Below are 9,777 nucleotides of genomic sequence, written 5' to 3' on the forward strand. Positions count from 1 at the left end.
AGGTAATTTTTTGCCCAAATTTCAGATTCAATAAAACATAGATAATAATACATATAGATGCACAGTATATGTATTATAAATTATAATAACTTTGAATAAAATTTTACAAGATATCTATTACCCTATTTTCTTTGTCTGCATGATGATATTTCACTTCGATCACGTGATATTGATAAACAAAAGACAGCTGGCACAAAAAAGAAAACAAATTTGGAGTCAAAGTTGAACAACCTGATTTCTGAGTAAGCTCGCATTTGCACGCCTTTTGCTATTATGGGTTTATGGACCTCAGCTCCCAATAAGAAGTTAGATTGTTGAAAATTCTGAAGTGGTTGATTAGCAGATATAAGTAGGCCTATTGTACAATGCTACATGATGGGAAAAAGGGGATAAAAATAAATAACTACAGGTAATCAGCGTACAGAGAAAAAAATAATGGCAACAATGAGTCTGTTGTGATTTGGTTTTTTAAACAAAGGAGGTGCATAGTGGTAGACCACATGGCAGCCAGACTGCAGAGTTTGGCACAGGCGCACTCAATACTGTTTTTCATGAGCTTCAGTGCCACACTAAAGGTGCGTTATTTTGCACTTAATGACTTGGACAGAACTTCTGTGCACTCAATTTTCTATTGATTTAAAGATTGAATAAGTTAAACTGTGTAATTGTGCACTTCCGTTGCATCTGAGTATTTTTGCATACCATACTTGTCATTTTTTGTTGTTTGGCGCACTCAAGATCTTGCTGAAGACGGCCATATTCTGCAGTCTGGAAAGGCAAGATATTATGTTTTAGTCTTTAGTAAATTTTCAAAAGGAAGGGAGTGTCATTCTCGAAAGCCTATTTGTTTAATGGGAGATTCAGCTGCTGTATTAGATTAGCAATGCTTCTTGAATTTTCGGATAATTTTGGAATGGGATATGGTCTTCTTTGCATGTTTTGATTGCTGATTTGTTGTATGCTTTTTTATTAATGTGTGTTCCGTAACTCTGGTACCAAAATGTCAAACAGTAAAGTAAACATTATTAAGTTCTATGTCGTATGTCTTTTTGAGGCTGTTTTATCATGTGCAAGGATAGCTATTAATCAAAAACATTTTCCGCAGTGTTTTGGCCTCCAAGTTTTCAGTTTTTTTTAGAGCAAATTTTCCAAGCTCGGTTAAGGAAGCAAACAATTAAACCCTTTGTCCATGTTATGGGTGCATTTGACTGAAAGTTTAATGCAACACCAGTGTGTGATTTCATTTTATATACCCAAGAATCAAACAGAGTATCTGCGATTTTAATCTCGACGTCAAGGAATGATAAGCTGCCATTTATTTCTTCCATGGTGAATGTAAGGTTAGGATGTAGTTGGTTGAGTCGATCAAAAAACTGATTAACATTTTCTGATTGGATAAAGTGATAAATGTGTCATCGATGTAGCAGAAATGTGTTTTAGTTTTGAATGTTAAATTTTATTCAGGTAAACGATTTTCAACATGGGCTAAAAAGAAAGTTATTCATTTGATATATACTAAAAATTAAATGAACCGTAAAAGGATGATAATTGATTAACCTAGGAGAAATCCCTCACGAAGCAGTCAGCATTGACATTGAAAATATGTTGCCTAGTTCTTATTTTACAGCAGTTTGAATCCTACGCACTGGACTTGTTCTATATGACGTCTAAATACGTGGTCGGCAAAGATACCACGCAAACTTTTACACATTGCGCAACACATACTATGCTAAACACGCAATGTGACCTCATGTCTAACAAAATGTGTGTGATTCAAAGCATTGTAAAATAAAAACTAGGCAACCTTTGTTCGATATTTTTTCTTTAAAGTGTAAAGGAATTCATATTATGGTGCCCACCTGTGCAAAATCTTTGCATGCCGATGCCCAGAGCGTTCACAATTTGAAAAATAATCAAAGTGGGTCGACAATTTCCATTGTTAAGTATAAGCAATAGATATAGGGTATATCAATAACTGGAATACATGAATGGTATGAGCAACATTTATTACTTTTCCTAGCAACTTCCTAAACAATGTGTTAAGATTATTCCAGCTAAACATAAAGACATCAAAATTATAGAATGCTTAACATAAAAAGTCGCTTGGTGCAAGCCGAACAAGTTGCCAACCCTGTTAAACATATTGAAGATTTACAAAGAATTGCTGGAAGGCAAGGAGAAGAAAAAGTGGTAGGATTGTTCACAACCATAGGAGGTGTACATGAATCAGACATCTTTCAAGCTCTACGTGTGCCTGATGAGTTTCAAACCAGACGATTTGAAATTGATCTTGTTGTTCTGTGTGGATATGGCTTATACTGTGTAGAAATAAAAAATTGGGGAGGTCAGCTCAAAGTTTGCAAAGATCCAACATACTGGGAGCAAAGAAAAGTCCTAGATTCATCAAAGTCTCGTTCCACACAGATTCAGTATTTCAATCCAGTGTCAGAAACAAAGAAAAAAGCCGAAGTATTACGCAATCATCTTATGCGAGCTGGCATATATCTCAGTGAAAATAATGTTTTTACACGTGTTGTTTTAACTAACCAATCATGTGATATTGACAACAGGATACAATCAGACTCGTGTGTTGTAACACCACACAAAATTGAAGATTTTTGTTCTTCCTTTAATCGCACTTTGAGTGATATGCTTACTGATCCTTTCATTCCTTATTTTGTTCGTGGCCAGTTGTCTTACTCGCAAATGAACCAAACAAGAGCTGCATTGAATCAAATTGGTACATGGGACATCCTTTTTTTAAACGGAGGAAAGCAACTTTTTGGTGACCTGAAAGGCTGCACTGAGCTGAGCTTTAATCGCAAAGATATAGAAGAAATGAATTTTTCTCATAATAGAAATGCAATTCGTGCATCATTATTGGCTGTGTTGGGCTATGTCCCAACTGTAACAGTGAGAATGTTTGCAAGAGGTGGTGCTGGGTGGTTTACACGTGCAACAACTGCATCAATAACAGTTCCTTATAACCTTGACATAAGTTTCCGAATCGCTGGGGAAACAACAGATGCCAAAATTCCAGCAAATGATATTGACAAGATAATGTTAAGCAATTGAAATCACTTGATTACTTTCTCAAAAATGGAACGAAAATGGTATTTAAAATAGTTGGATCCTATCTGTCCATTTACGCTAAAATTGGATGATTAACCAAGATTAACATATTAATTGGATTAGGATGTATATATATATATACAGAAAACAAACAAACACAATGATTAACCAAGAAAATAATGTCCTGTTGCAATTTGTTCAGTTGAATTTGATGATACCGTCTATTACACCATTAAGCTGATTTGCTTGGATAATAGCTTTTCACGACGCCAAGTGCATTAACAATAAACTTGAAATACTGTTTTTTGTCGTTTGTAACTGTACTTTCATTTCTGTGTGGTGCTCATCTTCAGTACTTGCCTCGCATTCTTTCATCAAGTCTATACCAAACTGCCACGTTTAAATATTAAATGTTGTTTATTATCAGTTGAAAGTTTTGCAAAGACGTAATGCGCATTTTTATTGATGAAGTTTTTTACCAAAAATTGTATATATCACTGTGTTGACACATTGTTTCGTCCTGGTTGATTTAAATACTGTACTGCAATGAAATGGTGTTTTGGTCCACATTTTTGTACACATTTTAAAGAAAAACATTCATTAAAACAAACAAAAACTGGCTGCATGACCATTATTTAATTTAACTATTTAAAAAGCCAAATGAAAAATAGTTGGCAAGAAAATGTTGTTTGTCTCTGCAGCATTCGTTAAACCTTTTACATTGCTTGGGGATGTCAACAACAGTGAGTTAATGTGACCATCTTGTGCAGTTCACTTTTTAAACAATCAATGTCAGTAAGGGGCAGGTAATTGCTTTATATCATCCATACACTGTTTATAAACATCTTCATATGCAGAATGAGATTTAACCATAATGCAACATGTTGGCCGCTTTGATCCACTGGCTGCACCCAGATCCTGCATGTAAATGTTGATATTTTCTGTTATTCCACGTACACAGAGAAAACACAGTATTTTTAACTAAATCAGTTTATCAGTTGTTTGCTGTCAATGACCCATTGATAAAATAGGGTTAAAAATGACATTTGATGTGTCAGGGCAATGCAACTATTTCAGACAATGAAACAAATGTTCAATTTGAACGCTTTTAAAACATACAAATGTTTATACCGAGCAGATCTCCAAGATTATATAACATATGTTAATGTATGTCATTCAAAGCCTTAAAATGTCAAGTTAAGAAATGAAATACATTCAAGTGCTTAATATTTTCAGATTTCTGTATATAAACCCCAATTTGTTTTTCTACTTTGTAACATTGTTCTAAACTGACCTCATTGCAATTTGGCAATTACCCACTTTAGCATGACTGGTTTCCCAAAACAGAAGCATGTCTTACCTGTTTTGCAGGAATATAACAATAAGGCACATCGGTATCTTCACACATAATAGGAATGTGACACATGACTTCAATTGGGCGTGTGTCTCCTGCAAACACTACAAATCCCTTCTCTCCTTTTTTTAGAAACTTTTGTACCTACGTCAAAACATGGTGTAAACTGTGAATAGTTGTGCTCATGTTCTAGCACAAATAAATATAATTTAATAAATACATTTCAGCTAAATATATCAGAGATTGAAATTAGTTGGGCAGGATATGAGCTTTGTTATACACAATACTACCAGCACAGGTACAACCTAAAGTTACTGTTAACACAACTTCGCCAAATCGCAATACTAGAACATTTTCAGGTAACTCAGATAATTTCATCAATTTAATAGGGCGTATGTTATAGTCTACTAGACCTTCGCTACTCAAATTGTGACGCCATTTGGTTATATACATTTTTGCACGAGGCCTTGACTCTATGTCTATAAGTTTAGCTGCATAGCAGTGTATGATAGTCTAGAACCGTGGTTCCCAACGCATGGGTCACGACCCAAAGTTGGGTCGCCAGATTATTTTTTTGGGTCGCTTGTTTTTCAAACATATTGTATCTTGGGCGAAAAATTACAATAAAAAAATTGAAAACTTGAAAAGATCACAAAATTTCAAAATATAAATCCAAGTAATGAAGCGTTTCATGTCGAGATATCAGAAAGCTGTTTTGCGTGACGTTTGAGTAATTTCACATCATTTGAATTTTGTCGTACAAAGAGCTCCCGCAGTGAAAGGGTTTTGAGCGCGTCGTGTGAACACTGAAGACCGCAGACTTATTTCACGAAGGTAGACTCATTTGGAAGATAGTTGATAGCCAAGTTGCATGCAATTTTGGCTTGCTAGCGTCAGTAGCTCGCTATAAACCTTTGCAGCATGTTCGTAGTATAAAAACTTTTGCCAGTTATTGTTTGCATTAGGTATCGCAGAGTGAACTATATTTTTGTTAATTTTTAAGTTTACGAATGGCAAAACGATCATACAATCATGGATTCGGATTATCAAGCTCTGCTGCTGCACACGGAAGTACGATGGTTGTCACGAGGTCGTGTCCTAAAGCGAGTATGTTGTTTGCGCGAGGAGATTGCTATCTTCCTGAAGCAACAGAACAATGTAGGATTAGCCGAGAAGTTTTTGCAAGAAGATTTCAACGCAAAAGTTGCTTACCTTGCCGATATATTTGACTCTCTGAATTCTCTAAATTTATCTATGCAAGGCAATTATTTTACGGTGATTGATCACGCCGCCAAAGTTTCTGCTTACCACAAAAAACTCATACTCTGGAAAAGTTATGTCACTAGAGATGAGTACGATATGTTTCCTGAGCTAACGCAATATATTTGTGGCAAGGAAGTTGATATCAAGCAAACTATAATTGGACACTTGGAACAACTTGCCCAAAAGTTTGTGCACTACTATGGTGAATCTCTAACACCTAATAGCCAAAATGATTGGATAATTGATCCATTTGCTGGAAAGGACCTGCTTCAACTTCCCATCGATGTAGCAGAACAGTTTATGGACATGACGACAGAAGCAGCAAATCGTATTTCTTTTGCGTCCTTCAAAGACAAATACCCAAAAAATCCTTCAAAGACAAATACCCAATACCACCCTTGCCCTAAAGCAAGGGTCGGCAACCTACGGCGATCCGGCCCGCCATGCGAAATCGTTTGGCCCGAGACATATTAATTAGTTATCACAAGAATACGGTCTGCCGTTTCTTATTGAATTTCAAACTGCAGTGTTAGCACTGTTTGAAAAAATTGTGGTATTGTTAAAAGCAAGCAGCATCAAGTGTCACATTAATGCTGTGTTGTTGAAGTGTGAATACATATATTTTGCTCTTTTTGTGATTGGTATGATTGAGATTGCAGCAATGTATCGTAATATACATAAGTGAGTGTGAATTATAGTATTAATGAAAATTCCGGCCCGCCAATGAGTTGTACACTCGACATTTGGCCCATGACTAGCAAAAGATTGCCAACCCCTGCCCTAAAGCATCAACAAGTAAAGCATAATGAAGCCTTCTTGGATCTGATTGTTATATCCTCAGATCTGACACGTCCCATCTCCACTACTGATTATGAAAAAAATCACTAATCTCCGACTCATGCTTATATATATGTCATTACTTTTGCAGCCATAAATCAGGAATAATAAAGAATGACACATATCGTGATGTATGCATACATCAGAATGAGCTCGGGTTCCAAATAGCGACTGTCAGAACAGCGACTATCAATAGAGCGACCACACGACAGCGATTCATTTAAAACAGCGACTGTCAATAGAGCGACTACACGACAGCGATTCATTTAAAACAGCGACCTCACTTCTTTTATTAAATCCAAGGCTTACGCGCACACGCACTTCCATCCCCCACACCTCTCTACACACGTATGCACGCAGAAACAGGCAAATACTGCGTAGTGAAAGATTGAAACCAAAAGGGACTTTAAAACAACATTTTATTTGGACTATCCATAGTCACATGAAGTCACATGATTTAAAAAGCAATAAAATAAAATAAAAATGCAATAAAAATCAAGACACGTTTATTTCTAAATTGCGAGCAAGGGCTCGAAGGAACTGCCGCAGATCATACTGGCCTCGATTTTGCTGTACAACAGTGATTCGTGTGTTCATTGTCACGTATCTTTTCATTCGCTGAGTCAGGTCTCTGCCTTGTAGTAGCTGGGTTCGGTTTGCCCGTTGAAGGGCTTCCTCCCGTCTTAAAGCTTCGATGAATCGAAAGATGGAAGGATGATGAGTTTCCGTTGATCCCTGAAACGCATTGTGCCAACTCTCTAGCTGGTTGTTGGTTCGTGGCAGTCCCGCATCTTGTCTGGCTTTCACACTCCACATATGACCGGGAAACAATGGCTGTCGTCTGTCTCCCCGTCTGTTTCTTCGGCCCACGTAGTTGTCTTCGAAGTAATTTACGAGAGGCATTACTTCTGCTGGGTAGTCTGCCACCAATTCATCAAAGGCATCGCTCACTTCATCCACTGGTAGAAAGGCAAGAGCAAGGAGCATTTTCAGTGCCATCCGAATATTGTCGTCTTGCACATATAACCGTTGCAGTCCGTTTTCCTGAATCTTTCTCCAGATGTGCGTTTGAGGAAATGCTTCAATGAGCGCAGCTTTGGAAGCTAGTTCAAAGTCGATCTGCACACTTCTTGGAGCGAGTCCAGGTTTCAGTGATTTGATTTCAGTCCACATTTGAGAGTATGTTACTTGTTGCTTATTTAGGAGTAGAACAAAAATGCAGGGAAGCACATTGTTTCGTATCATAGCATGCACAGTGTATACTTGATAAAAAAGGGATGGTGACACTTTGAATGTACCATCACACATCCAGTGTTCGGAATCGTGTAAGGTTTGAAGAAACTGATCTGCGGGTGATAAATTTCAATAAGCTTCAATAAGCTTTTGTATTGTCCCATCACAATAGGCAATTAAGCAATTGTTCAAGCCTATTTCAAAAAGCAATGATAAACAACAAAAAAATTTGGAAAAATGGAAAGCCTAGTTAAGTCGCTATCATAACAGTCGCTGTTTTAATGCGGTCGGCATTTAGACAATCGCTGTTTGGAATGTCGCTCACTTGATTACGTCGCTATTATGAAGTCGCCATTATGACAGTCGCTGTTTTGACAGTCGCTATCCTGCCTGGATGCCATCAGAATGTATGGTAGCATCCTTTTGTTGGATGCAACACAAAAATATTGACACTGAACTAGAAGTGTTGTGTTAATCAATACTTCAGTTTGGAAAGATGTGCTACTTAAGTAACAAGTATTACGTTGATCATTGATGTACTTGGCTTTTCATATTTGCTGTGAATAAAGGTGTATAATATATATACAACACAACTGAAAGTATGTAACAAGCAAACCTCTTTTACTCCTCTGCGTAAATTTTTCTGTTTTGAAGCTTTTTTTATGCATTTGTATAGCCGTTTGGTCAACTTTTTTGAAGCTAATGGTTTAGAAATTGGATTCAAATATAACAGTAACTCTTCATATGTTTTTCCATCTTCACGGACAGAATTGTCAAGAACAGAATCACTTTTTACTTTTCCCATAATCTTGTCATTAATATCACACTATTTCAACAAAACGAATCTATTAAAATAACAGTGAATAAAATTTTAGAGCACTTGTTTTTTAACAAGATGGATCGTGCTTTTTATGACAGCACTTCTCAACAAGGTAGTTTTCACAAAATAATGGTTTTTTATAGTTCAAAAACAATGACTACAACCCAAGTTAACTTAATCCAATGCTTTTAATAACTGCAGTTAATTGTGAGATTAAGATATCAAAAATGAGAGAAAATAAATAGTTTCAAACTTTCCTAATTTTTTCTGGTGAATTGTACATAAATAAATATAACGCATATTGGCATTATTCTCTCATAAATGAAAACTTAATATGGATTCATTTTACTGAAGTTTATTAATCTAAGCCTATCATTATACAGAAAAATGATCCTGGAATGGATTTCTCTATTGGTGCGGATCTATTATAAATGGATCTACTTACTAAACTCTGTAGTGGCCTGGGAGGCATTTTTAATACCATTATATCATTCGTGGGAAAGTGTTCGCCAGTTATTTATTGAAGTCTTGTTTATTGATAAAACTGCAATTGTCGTTTAATATTTGGAAACTTGCTCTAAATAACTTTATGTGAAAACGCCGTTTAGTACGTTACCAGGTGATTTCATAACATCCTAGTTTTAACTGAATGTAATCTCCTTTGCCAACGCTTTATTTTTATCGTTCGCACATTCTGAAATGTTCGTGTATTTTATGTCGGATATTTTCGCTCACACCGCTCCACGCTGTTATAAGCTCAAACTTCTGCGCGAGTAGCCGCTCAGACAGAGATACAGAATCGTACGAACGTATTACGTTAGTCGTGTTAATTGTAATTCTTTAGACTTGTTTTAAATGGTGAATGCTAAGTTTGTGATTGTGTGTAATATTCGGAACCTGTACAGTTCCTACAATAAAGAACCGTTTCTGATAAACTGTATCTGTAATATCGTAAGAGCTTTCGACTAACAAGACGTTAAAGAATTCTAACCGCACGCAACCACGGAGTCAGATCATTAATTCGGCAGGTAAACTAAGTCCAAATAACATAAGTTAAGACTGATAAACTGTGCAACAACCTTTGCAACTCCATTAGCTGTTTGCCAAAAATAATAATCTGTCAATAAAGAAGGTTAGCGTGACACTTCAATTACAGTGGTCACCCCAATAGAGGTGAGTATGAAAGCACAGGTTTAGA

The 9,777-nt window shown here is 36.4% G+C and overlaps 2 protein-coding genes across 2 annotated transcripts; one reads left to right on the top strand and one right to left on the bottom strand.

Moving 5' to 3' along the window:
* Positions 1 to 232: 232 nt before the first annotated feature.
* Positions 233 to 3,706, top strand: LOC143459430 (uncharacterized). The gene has a single exon (XM_076956590.1). It carries the CDS (start codon positions 2,083 to 2,085, stop codon positions 3,073 to 3,075), a length of 993 nt encoding a protein of 330 aa, XP_076812705.1. The 5' UTR covers positions 233 to 2,082; the 3' UTR covers positions 3,076 to 3,706.
* On the bottom strand, positions 3,467 to 8,603 carry LOC143459431 (H/ACA ribonucleoprotein complex subunit 2-like protein). The gene is made up of 3 exons (XM_076956591.1): positions 8,376 to 8,603; positions 4,433 to 4,570; positions 3,467 to 3,990 (listed from the first exon to the last, which is right to left on the bottom strand). The coding sequence occupies exons 1-3, from the start codon at positions 8,562 to 8,564 to the stop codon at positions 3,865 to 3,867; spliced, it is 453 nt and encodes a 150-aa protein (XP_076812706.1). The 5' UTR covers positions 8,565 to 8,603; the 3' UTR covers positions 3,467 to 3,864.
* Between the last annotated feature and the right edge of the window lie 1,174 nt (positions 8,604 to 9,777).

This window comes from Clavelina lepadiformis, chromosome 5, assembly GCF_947623445.1.
Source record: "Clavelina lepadiformis chromosome 5, kaClaLepa1.1, whole genome shotgun sequence".
NCBI classification, from domain to species: domain Eukaryota; kingdom Metazoa; phylum Chordata; class Ascidiacea; order Aplousobranchia; family Clavelinidae; genus Clavelina; species Clavelina lepadiformis.